Source organism: Trachurus japonicus, unplaced genomic scaffold, assembly GCF_045865225.1.
Source record: "Trachurus japonicus isolate A0001 unplaced genomic scaffold, Traja_1.0 AP030635.1".
NCBI classification, from domain to species: domain Eukaryota; kingdom Metazoa; phylum Chordata; class Actinopteri; order Carangiformes; family Carangidae; genus Trachurus; species Trachurus japonicus.
The window spans coordinates 26,340-39,164 of NW_028220768.1; the positions used below are offsets into that span (position 1 = coordinate 26,340).

Genomic DNA, 12,825 nt, shown 5'->3' on the forward strand with positions numbered 1-12,825 from the left:
CTTTTGTTTAAAGCAGATATCAGTGGAATGTTTTTGTTAATATAAGTCCTAAATAGTCCTATTTTCCGTCAGCAATCACTGTGTTTTTCCTTCCTGTGAAGTCATACCAGTTCGATCTGGTACGAGTTCACGGGTCGGAAGTTACGAGTGGCCGTTATAGGGAACTTTCACAGACAACAGGACGGTAAAAACACGAGCTACGGGTTACCTGGAACGCTACCAAGTCGTAGTTGTGACTTGAAGCTGTAACTTACGGTTTCAAAAGCCTGCCTTGAACACAGCATTAGCCGAAACGGCCGTGCCGCTGTTATCTGCTTTAAGTTTTTGGTTAATTATTTATTTCCTTGTGTTATTATAATAGAAAACACCCCATGTTCACGTGTTATTATATAAAATGCTTTGTAAAAGGGGGAACCCCCCCCCCAAAAAAAAAAAACACATTAAAGACAAGCGGGATGTGAGTGTGTGTAGGTGGGTTTACATGGAGACTTTTTCCTCTTTCTGATTGAATCCTTTCTGAATGAGTCTTTCAGGTCAACTGTTTACATGATTTTATTTTATTGTTTTATACTTTTGATCGATTTAAGAAAAGGTTTATTCTGCCTCTGTGAAACCGAATGAAACTTGATTTGGTTTGGGCTTGTTTGTTGTGATTGAGCTGTTTATATGGAGCATTTTCATTCAGTTTGGACTCTAAACCGAATCTAATCTGAATATTTGGCTCCATGTAAACAAAGCTTGTGTGTGTATGTGTGTAAACACAGCTTGTGTGTGTGTGTGTGTGTGTGTGTGTGTGTCTCCTGCAGGGGAAGTGCATGAAGCAGGTGCAGGACGTGGTGGAGCGTCTGTGGGACTTCATCGACAAACTGGACATCAACACGTTTGGGAAGTTTCTGGCCGACAACATCGTGGGGTCGGTGGTGGCGTTCTCTCTGCTCTTCTGGGTTCCTATCAGCATCCTGGTCCACTGTGTGGTGAGTCGCTCCGTTCTGTCTCTGTCAGGAACTAAACTACACACTGTCAGTCACACTGTCTGACTGACGCGTTACAGAGATGTATTACCACTGTATTTTCATGAGTATTAAGGGATTAAGGTGCTACAGACAGAATCTGAAGATGATAAAGTCTTTCCTGTCTTTAGTCTGTATAGATCAGGTGGACAGTCATTTAAATATATATTTTATAAGATGTGCAGAGATTAGTTTAGTTTACTCTTGTCTTTTGTCTTTTCTTCTGTGAACAACCTCCTTCAGGATTAATAAAGTTTCTTTATCTTCTTCTCTCAGGACAAGAAGCTGGATAAACAATACGAGCAAACCACAAAGTCTCTGTTCTTCCCCAGTGTGAGTATCTGATTGTGTGTATTTTAGGGATGTCACAATTACTTGTTATTCACAATTAATGCAATGAAATTGCAGCGAAAGGAGGAAATACTGTATGTCTGATATGAATCATCACCTGCAGGATACCCACCTGGCTTTGTAGCCAAAGTAAAAGAAATTACACAGTAAATGGGTTAAATTACGTTTATTAAAGGAGCTCAGTCTGATACTAGAGCTACTGAGGTTTCTAACTCCGGAATAACCTGGTTGACACGCCTCACCTCGGCCTCCGTCCTCACCGCATTGAATGAATGTCCACGCTGTTCCTCGAGTTGCAAACACAGGTTTATTGCTGTGCATTGTCCATAAACAAAGAAAATAAGCAAAACAAACAAAACAGCGGCATGAAGCGCCTCCGCGCCACAGCGGTCAAAAACCATTTGCCCTTCCGGGTCAAAACCCGACAAAGGAAGTGAACAATGCCACCTATATGCACCTGAGCTCCCCAGGTGACAGCACAGCGACCCCACACACACACTGAGTGAATTACACCAGAAACCTTAGAACACAACCAAACACATTCAGCTCCTATACACCGGCCCCTAATTGTTAATGGCAGACCGACATAACAATTTAAATACAACAAGACAGGAGCAAATAATGTGTTGATACAGTTACATTAAAGTACAGTACCGATAAATCTATATTCCATGTACCAAACAAAGTTTTGTCACTGGCCTTTCAATAATGCTGGCCCTTGTCTGCAACCTCACAGAACGCACAAGCCCTTGCTTATCAGGGAAAACCTCCAAAACCCTGCCAAGCGGCCATGAACCACGTGGAGCTGAAGAATCCATGATCACCACAATATCTCCAGCTTTCAAACTCCTCTTCTTTTCGTTCCACTTCTGCCTCTCTTGGAGCAACGGCAAATACTCCCGTATCCATCTCTTCCAGAAAAGGTCTGAGAGATACTGTACTTGCCTCCAGCGCCTTCTCACATACAGATCATGGGGTTCAAATGCTCCAGGTGGCAAAGCTGGTTTTCCCTTTAAGAGAAGAAGATGGTTAGGCGTGAGAGGTTCCAGGTCGTTAGCATCCTCTGAGAGCTTGGTGATAGGACGATCGTTTAAAATGGCCTCCGCTTCACAGAACACTGTATGGAGTCCATCATCATCCAACTTCTGCTGATGCAGAACAGAACTAAGCACTCTTCTCACAAGGCGGATCATCCGTTCCCACACACCACCATGGTGTGAGCCTGCTGGCGGATTAAAGCTCCACTGAATGCCAACCTGTGCCAGCGCTCCTTGAATCCTGTCCTGATTCACAGCAGCAAGCGCCTCCTTCAGCTCTCTGTCTGCTCCAGTGAAGTTAGTGCCATTGTCTGATGTTAGACTCGTCACCTGCCCTCTTCTGCTGATAAAACGCCGCAGAGCATTGATGCATGCATCGGTGTCGAGTGAAACAGCCACCTCCAGATGGACAGCCCTGCTCGCCATACAGGTAAATATAACGCCATATCGCTTACAGGTTGATCTTCCTCTCCTCACCTCAACTGGACCAAAATAATCCACCCCTGTGTTGGTAAATGGTGGAAAATCAGGAAGGATTCTCATCCTTGGCAGGTCAGCCATTTTTTGTTCCAGTGCTCTTCCATTATATCGCCTACAAAAGCTGCAATCACCAATTACTTTCCTGACGGCTGCATTGGCGTTTGTAATCCAAAATCTCCTCCTCACCTTGGACAGTGTGTGAGTCCGCCCACCATGGCCGAGATTCTGGTGTACATGCCTGAGGATGAGTGTGGAAACGTGCTGCTCCTTGGAGAGAATGAGTGGATGCTTGGCTTCCTCGGGCATTGCTCCTCTGCTCAGTCTTCCTCCAACTCTCAGAAATCCATTCTCCAAAACTGGGTCCAGCCGGTATATGGGACTCTGTCGACTCACTGACGCTTTCCCAGATGACAAAGCAGACATTTCTTCACCAAACCTCTGTCGCTGACAATAACGAATTATGGCACCCTCTGCTCCCAGCAAATCATCCATCATCAGAGTGCCACTCAGGTATGTTGATGTGACTCTTTTCCTCTCAGTCCTCCTTGAGCTGCCACGACCTCCTTTCTCCTGCCAGTTAGCCACAGAAGCCTCCAACTGTTTCTTCCTGCGACTCTGTGCCAACAACATGACCTTCAACCTCAGGATCCAGGCAACAGCTGTCTTAAGCCTCTTCCAGTCAGAAAAGAAGGAAATGAGCTGGTCCGTAGGACTGCAGATGTCACACATACTGATGTTATTCACTATTACCTCCTTTCTGACCTCCTGGTCATCAGAGTCCACTGAGACGTCCAACACAGTTCTAGGCCAGTCCTCCTCAGGTCTCCAAAGAAATGCAGGACCTTCCAGCCACCTGTTTTTGTTCAGAAACTCAGCGACCTTCATTCCCCTTGAAGCATCGTCAGCTGGATTATCTTTGGTACCTACATGTCTCCATTGTGAGGGTTCAGATGTTTCTCTGATGGTCGAGATTCTGTTGGCCACGAACGTGTGAAAGCGCCTGTCCTCATTGTTAAGGTACTTCAAAACTGACGTACTGTCAGTCCAAAAGACTGAATCCTCCACCTGGACGTCCAGCTCTGCCTTTAACAATGAATCCACTCTGACTGCGAGGACCGCTGCTGTCAACTCCAGTCGGGGAATAGTCACAGCCTTCAGGGGTGTCACCCTGGCTTTGCCGAGCAGGAAGGTGACCTGGATGTTATTTTCCTGATTTAACATACGGATGTATGTTACAGTCCCGTATCCACCTTCACTGGCATCGGCAAAGTGATGTAACTGGGCATGCTTGATCCTTCCAAACCCCACCGACTTGATGCACCTTCCCACTTTGAAAGCAGACAGCTGGCCCAGGTCCTCCAACCACCTTTTCCAACGAGGTAAGATGTCCTTGGGCAGATCATCATCCCATCCACAGCCTCTCCTACAGAGCTCCTGTTGCATCATTTTGGCAGGCAAGGTGACTGGGGCCAGAAAACCCAACGGATCATACACCGAGCTGGTGACTGACAGCATACCACGTCTGGTGAGAGCCTGTTGTTTCATCTCCATCTTAAACCTGAAAGAGTCAGTCTCCACACACCACAGTAGACCCAAAGCCCTTTCCACTGGCAGGTTGTCTCGGTCCAAATCTAACTCCTTCAGGTCCTTGGTCCTTTGCTCCTCGGCGATGGCTTGCAACACAACACGACTGTTGCTTATCCATTTCTCCAAGATGAAGCTTCCCTTCTGACACAGAGCAGTTAAGTCTTTTATCATTTGGATTGCTTCTTCTTCGGTGGCTGAGCTCTTTAAACAGTCGTCAACGTAGAAATTCTGCTTCACAGACTGCACCACCTCATCCACAAACTCAGGCCGGTTGTCATCCGCAGTTTTCCTCAGCGCATAACTCGCACAGCTAGGAGATGACACGGCGCCAAACAGGTGTACAGTCATCCGATACTCCCTGAGGTCCTGAGTGATGTCACCATCTGGCCACCAAAGAAAGCGAAGAACTTGGTGAAACATGGCTTGAATGTCGCCCATGAATGCCACCACTTCATTCCTGAAACGAAGAAGAACTCCAAGCAATGAGCTGGTGAGGTTGGGACCTGGTAACAATTCACTGTTCAAAGATGCTCCTTGAAATGTGGCTCCACAATCAAACACTACACGGAGAGATCCTTTCTTCGGATGGTGAACACCATGGTGAGGGATGTACCACACCTTACCCCTTTCACCATGCAACTGTTGCTGCGGCACTTGCTCTGCATAGTTTTTACTGATGAGCGTGTTCATGTAACCAGCATATTCCTCATGCAAGTGCTTGTTGTTCAGGAATTTTCTCCTCAAACCCTGTATCCTTTGCTTAGCCACTGCAAAGTTATTAGGTAGACAGACCTCTTTGTTCTTATATGGAAGCTTCAGACAATACCTTCCCTCCTTAAGTACTGCTGAGTGCTCCATGATTTCCAGAAACCTATGGTCTTCTCTGGACATTTCCTTCTCCTTTGTGGTCTTCTCATTAAACTCATGACTGTACTGCTTGACCAGCATTTCTTCAAGCTTACATACAGAGATCCTGTTCACCATTGCCAAGGGTAGCTCCACCTCTGAAGCCCCACTGTTTCCATTCAGTGGTCCGTTAACAACCCACCCAAGCACTGTCTTTATAGCATATGGGCCATTCCCGCTACTGTTAATGACCTCCCAAGGTTCCAATATCTTGGGAGCGTTGGTTCCAATTAACAGGTCGACATTTGCTTTTATGTTTGGGATGTTCACCTTGGACAAATATGGCCACTTTGCCAGTTCTTCAGATGTTACCATGTTATTAACATTAACTGGCATTTTTTCTTGTGTGAGAACCTCTGGGAGAATATGAAAGTCATTGCTGTCCAGATTAGATACCTCCAAACCAGTTAAAGAGTATGCTGGAACCACTGTTTTCTGCCCCATCGTGCTCAACAGGAAGTTGGTTTTTCTCCCTGTGACGTTCAGCTTCCGCATTAGATGTTCTGAGCAGAATGTAGCCGAACTTCCTGGGTCCAAAAAGGCATAGGTTTTTATTATGTGGTTTCCCTTTGCACTTTTGACCTTCACAGGCAGGATGGATAACACGCACCGGTCCTTACCGGCCCCTGTATGTCCACATGTTTTAAGTGAAGTTGCCTGGTGAGATGTTTCAAACTGTTCCGGGGCTCGTTGCCTTTTAATATGAAGCACAGTGGGATGGGTTTGACTACATATTTTACATGTCAAGCGGCTTTCACACTCACGGCTCATGTGTCCCACACATAAACATGCAAAACAAACCCCCTTTCTCCTCAGAATCTCAATCTTTTCCTTGTGCTTCTTTCCCTTGAACTGTTTGCAGTCCTCCAAAGAGTGGCCACGAGCACAACAAAGGCATTCAGCTTTTTCTGGACCAGAGGTAGGCTCTTTAATTTTCTCAGGCACTTCCATAGATGTTACCGTGGTGGCCACAACGTTTCCTTTCATTTTGTTTCTAGGTTGTGCTTTAAACCCAGTGACAGTCTTTATCCCAGCAACACCAGATGACTCCTGTATCTCCCCAAACAAAGGGTCAGACAGAATCCTGACACGACGCTCAATAAACATGACCATATTAATGAAGCAAGCTGGGTGGTTGGTTGTCTCCATTATGTCATGAGCTTTAGTCCTCCATTGTTCCCTCATTTTGAATGGCAGTTTGGACACAATGGCTCTTATATTTACTGGCATATCCAGTTCCTGCATGTACTGAAGCTCTTCCATTACATTGCAGCATCCACGTAGAAATAAGGCATAGGCTTGCAATGATTTCACGTCCTCAGATTTGATTGTTTGCCAGCCCAAAGCCTTTTCCATATAAGCACTTGCGATTTTGTACTGATTTCCAAAATGTTTCTGGAGAAGTTCCTTTGCCACTGCGTAGCCACGCTCTGGAGCCATATGTTGACAGCTGCGCACCAATTCACGTGGCTGTCCTCTTGTGAACTGTTCCAGATAGTACAAACAATCCGCTTTTCCTGCCTTTTCCTCAACTCCTTGCTCAAAGGCTTTGATGAATGCCCTGTAGTGGAGAGGGTCCCCTTCAAATGTGGGAATATCTCTTGGTGGCAGTGACATCATATGCTGTTGCTGTACCAGAGCTGCTGTTATTTCATTTTGCCTTTGCATGATGGTAAGTATGTCAGGTGGCCTTTGGTTGCTGTGGTGATGGTATGTAGGTGGAGTAGTTGATGACTGATGTTGAAAATGCAGTGAAGTTCCAGATATATTTACATGTTGCTGTTCATTTTGGCTGTGCTGATGTATTGAAGCAGCTTGAACCCATTGTTCAGTTTCCTTGGGTCGCACATCCTTTAATAGGGTTTTGTTGAGTGGTAGTGACCATTTTGACTCATTTTGTTGTGTTGATTTCCATGCAACAGGATGGTACTCTTTTGCCATAGGGTTTAATGCGTTGGCAGACTTTTCCAGTCCTTTTTTCTCCTTCTCCAAATAGGAATTCATGCCATTGCTGTGTGCTTGAGAACAACTTCTCCGCTCTGAAGCCTGTAAAACAGCCAGCTTAGCAGCAGATGCAGCTATTTCAGCTTCCAGATCCAGCTGCTCTCTTTTCCTCTTCAGCTGCTGTTCCTGCTCCTCCAAGGCATGCTTTTCCTTTAAAGCTGCAGCCAGAGCAACAAGTGCTGCCTTTTCTGCCTCTGCCTTTATTGCTGCAGAGGATGCAGTACTTGACCTTGCACTGTTACGGCTCCTATGGCTTGAGCGTTTACTAATATTTGAAACACTGTCGTTTGGATTGATGTCATCCACAACATTACCATTTTGATTTGCATTACCTTCATCACATGATACCCACATTTTTGTGTTTGCAATACACTCATTAATAGGCAACATTTTTTGCCTTAAACCATATTTCATGTTTTGCCTTTTCCTCATGTGGCAACAAACCCAACAGATTGTTATGCATATTTTTTACTTCATAACAGACTTCAAACAATTCACCAAGAGCATCCTGTACCTTTGTTTTATCATGCTTTCTCATCAAACCTTGTATTGAATTTCTTATGGTGGCTGCTTTATTTAACTTAGCTTTTCTGATAGATTGTAACCTGTCTAATTCATTGGCAAGCGCCTTTGCAGTGAGTTTAACCACTCGTTTTTGAGTTTGTATTTCAACACCGCCAGCCACACTACTGGATTTATTAACTGTTTGCACGTTAGACCCGGCAACATTAATTATGTCCGACGTAGCATCGCGCTTCTCCATCATGAATAGTCAGTTGATTAACAGTCCGCAGCAAAACAAAAGAACCGACGCAAAGTTTATTGTTCGTTCCCCCCGCTTCGGCGACCAATGCATTGGGTTTATGCCCGGCTATGTGTGCACACAATTTGAATGGCCATTTACCGGTGTAGCGCTACACATACCTCCGCTCCGTGCGTTGGGCGCCGTGCGGTGATCCCGTGCTCCCGTGCTCCGGTGGTCCGATGCTCCACAACAGCCAGCTCCGCCTCAGCACCTCGGCTCCAGCGGCTCCAGCGTCTCCACGTCCACGGTAGACGCTCTCCAAACCCCCTCGATGTCCAAACCGCTTCCAGAAGCTCCACTCGTCTTGCGCTCACCTCCGGTTCGTACCAAACGTGCCGGATTGTCCCACAAAGTTCCAACTGGTGCAGGTTTTTGACTAATATTAAAGGAGCTCAGTCTGATACTAGAGCTACTGAGGTTTCTAACTCCGGAATAACCTGGTTGACACGCCTCACCTCGGCCTCCGTCCTCACCGCATTGAATGAATGTCCACGCTGTTCCTCGAGTTGCAAACACAGGTTTATTGCTGTGCATTGTCCATAAACAAAGAAAATAAGCAAAACAAACAAAACAGCGGCATGAAGCGCCTCCGCGCCACAGCGGTCAAAAACCATTTGCCCTTCCGGGTCAAAACCCGACAAAGGAAGTGAACAATGCCACCTATATGCACCTGAGCTCCCCAGGTGACAGCACAGCGACCCCACACACACACTGAGTGAATTACACCAGAAACCTTAGAACACAACCAAACACATTCAGCTCCTATAACGTTAATGACTAACAATAATGACTAATAACACTGAATTGGTAGGAATTGAAATGTCATTCGTAAGAAAAATTATTTTTAAAAACTTCAAACATTTCCTCTGAAGGATTTAATATTTTGTTTATATAATTAGAATGCAATTATATTTTCACTGTATTTGGTTCCTGAACATTCAGACTCATTAAGATGTTGAGACCTGATGTGGATGAAGAGGGAACAAAGGAGCGGTGGCTTTTGTAAAGTGAATATTTTGTTTTGTTTTTTTGTTTTCTTTTTTTTAAGTATATTTTTTGGGCTTTTATTGCCTTTAATTGATAGTGCAGTCGAGAGAGAGACAGGAAATGGGGAGGCAGAGAGGGGGGGAATGACACGCAGGAAAGGGCCGTCCGACGCCGGACTCGAACTGGGGCTGCCTGATCCGAGGACTGAGCCTCAACATGGGGCGGCAGCTCTACCCAGTGAGCTAAATGCCGCCCCATATTTTGGGGGTTTTAAGATGAATTTAGACACTTGAACACATCACAGTTCCCTCTGAGATCTGACTGAGAGAGGAGGTCGACATGTTGACGTCAGTTGAACATTAAAAAATCTAAAAGTCGGGGTGGTGTTTAGCTGAGTTGGCAGAGCACCCGCCCCGTGTGTAGAGGCTATAGTCCTCGGTGCAGGCGGCCCCGGTTCGAGTCCTGCATCGGACGGCCCTATCCTGCGTGTCATTCCCCCCCTCTCTGCCTCCCATTTCCTGTCACACTCTCAACTGTCCTATCTAATAAAGGCATGAAAAGCCAAAAAATATACTTAAAAAAATAAAAAATCTAAAAGTCTTCTCCTTTACAGAGGAACTATGCAGCATTTGTCCCTTAATTAACCAGCTCCAGAGTCCTAGTGCTGGTTAAATCAATGACTTGTAACTAGTTCCAGGGAGGCGTGTTGCTGCGTCCTTGTTTATGACAGATAAGACTACACAAATACACACATGGTAACATGGTAGATGATAAATAACCTTATCCACCGCTCCATGGATTGATTTCTCACCAGCTTTGTTGTTGAAAACAAACGCACATGGAGGAGAGGAGGGTTAGAGACAAAGAGAGTTCATCTTTAAAGTCCCCCTCCCCCTTTTTGGTCATTTTAAAACCAGCAGCTCATTAGCAATGCGCCTCTGGAGGGTGGGCGGAGACTGCGCTGCTCTGCACCCGCCCAGCCACCTCCTCGCACCCCACCCCCCCGCTCGCTGACAGCTGGACATTGTACAATTACAGATTCAGTGCATTTAGCGTAAAACTCCACACTGGGAATCGACCCCAGACTGGAACACAGTCCTTGCTCACGGTGCAAGCTGCTCTACCAGGTGAGCTATACCTGTTACACCTTGACAGCTCCACCGAGCTGCCAAGTCTTTCACCTCTGGGCCAGATGCAGAGCGGGGCGGGAGCTTGTAGCACTAGTGCCCTCCCCTGGAGCTGTGACACGTCAGCTCCAGTCTCCCTGAAACTGCCAGTTTGCGTCTGCCATTGGTTCACAGCAGTTTGAAGGCAGAAAAACTCTGAAATGCAATTTTGCACTTCCTTTTCTGCTGATATGTGCTCTAACACAAGAAAAATGCCACAGGAACATGTGAAAAGCACGAAAAACACGATTTTCATGGGAGGGGGTCTTTAACCATCAAACTCAACTGACTCTGTTCATTTTCCCAGAATGCCGAGCTCCTGAGCAGCCTGGAGTCCGCGTCCGTCCGGATCTTCAAGCCTCCGACCTTCCCGACCACCAACCTGCGCTTCCAGCCGTCCGGTCCGCAGCAGACCAGCACGCCGCCGGTCTCCGGCTTCGGCTTCGGCCCCGGTCCAGACTCCTGCTGTCATCTTCCTCACCATCCTCCTCCTCCTCCTGCGGTGGCGGCCCCTCCCCCTCCTCCCCCTCCCCCTCCTCCTCCTCCTCTGGACTCCCCCCGCATGGCCACCATCCAGGAGGACCCGAGCTTCGACTCCCACCTGGACGAGGAGGCGCTGCAGGAGGCGTTCGGCCGCCCGGCGCAGCGCTCGGAGCAGCGGCGGCGCTCCTTCGAGGACCTGACGGAGACGAGCGCGGTGAGTCGCAGCGAGAAGGCGCTGATGTTCCGGCTGCAGAGGCAACACCAGATCGACACCAAGGAGACGCAGTGCTGAGGGACGGGACGGGACGGGACGGACGGGACGGGACGGGACGGGACGGACGGGACGGACGGTGCCCGGTTTGTCCCGCTCACGTCCTCCTCCTGTGCTGGTTTCACAAACTTTTACGACTTTTTTTATTTTTTATTTTCTTAAAGCGGCTCCGTCCTGAAGCCGCCGCACTGACGCTTTGTTGCTGCAGCAGATCTCAGTCTGGTCACATCGAGACACATTCAATCAGAAAAACGTTCTTAATGAATTTAATTACAATCAGAGTTCAACCGATTATCGACCGATATTTCCCTTTTTTTTTTTGATAATCGATATCGGCCGTTTTTTTTCACCGGTAACCAATAAAATAAATGTATTTTTAAACGCATAAACGCACTCCTTTGGCTCTAACGAAGCCGTCTCTCTTGGCTGTTTAACAATGTCCCAAAGGTTTTCACAGTGAACAAAACAGAAACAAACTGTTGACTGTATTCAGTCTGATCCCTGGTGTGTTATTTTTAAATTCTGACACCAAAGTTTTCATTTTTACTGCAAATGAATATCGGTTAAATATCGGTTTCCTTGATTACTAATAATCGGTATCAGTATCGACCCTGATAAAACCATATCAGTTGATCCCTAATTATAATAAGAAAAAGAAAAAGAAACAAAACGTCTCCTTCCAGTCGTCGTCCTGTGTGGTCAGACCGTGGTTTCAAATCGCTGCTCCGTCCGTCCTCTCCGCGTCTCTTTAACGTCCTTTAGTGACTCGAACTAACATATTGTCCTGTTGAAGCTGTGGCAGCGAGGGGCCGCTGCTGGGTATCGAACCTTCTCCAGGTATCAAACCGTCGTTGGTGCTGATTGAACGGTGCTCAGATCAGATGTTGCTTCCACAATCAAACTGTGTTTAACTGTGGTGATCGATCATCTGTTCAATACTTTTATTCGTCCAATAAAATGTCGCTAAAGCTCCGATTGGTCCCCGCCAGCCACCGTACAAACTCAGACCAACTCGTCTTCTGATGACACACTACACGATACGACCAGCAACTGTACGCTCCTACGTCCGTTTTTAGTTCTTGAACGTCCCACCAAAGATTTTTTTTTGCTCCTGAATGTTACACGTTTATTTCTGTTACATAAAGTCGTCGTTCACTTTTATAGCTGAAGCCCGGCTCTCGTTTTAGTTCCCTAAAGGCCAAATGTAACGCTTGTTGTAGCTCAGTCATCAGTCAAACTGTTGCTGAGTTGAACTTAATGTTTTAAAAAGGTTCAACTTCAATGTGACAATCGTTTATGTGCACGAGTTTCTGTCTAATGAGAGAAAAACATTTATTTCTAACTGACGCTATTGAGACAAAGTGTTTGTCACCAGCATTTTATAGAAACAGCATCAACACAACATGTTGTAATAATGGATAATGTTGTTAAAAGCTTTAGAAATATTATATATTTTATCACAACAGCACAAAAAATGCCAAAGATTTGACGTTGTCAACTTCTAATTTGTGGTTATTTGATGTTTTTTTTTTGTCTTTACATCAGAATCAATTGGTTTTTTTTTACTGTGTGATAGACTAATTGATTAATTAATAGTCAAAATGATTATTAGTTGCAGCTTCAAAAGGTCAAAGTGCACTGAGAGTCAATGACACGTGCAGCTGCCAGATAAAAAAACAGTAAAAGTCAAAAACACAGAGGTCAAAGTTTTATTTTTAAGGCTCAAAATGTTTTTATA

General features: G+C 46.0%; 1 protein-coding gene across 1 annotated transcript; it reads left to right on the forward strand.

Annotated features, from left to right (window-relative positions):
* The first annotated feature begins 811 nt into the window (after positions 1-811).
* LOC146960175 (disintegrin and metalloproteinase domain-containing protein 17-like) lies at positions 812-11,108 on the forward strand. The gene is made up of 4 exons (XM_085772555.1): positions 812-974; positions 1,287-1,343; positions 10,641-10,835; positions 10,911-11,108. The coding sequence occupies exons 1-4, from the start codon at positions 816-818 to the stop codon at positions 11,106-11,108; spliced, it is 609 nt and encodes a 202-aa protein (XP_085628681.1). The 5' UTR covers positions 812-815.
* The last annotated feature ends 1,717 nt before the right edge of the window (positions 11,109-12,825 follow it).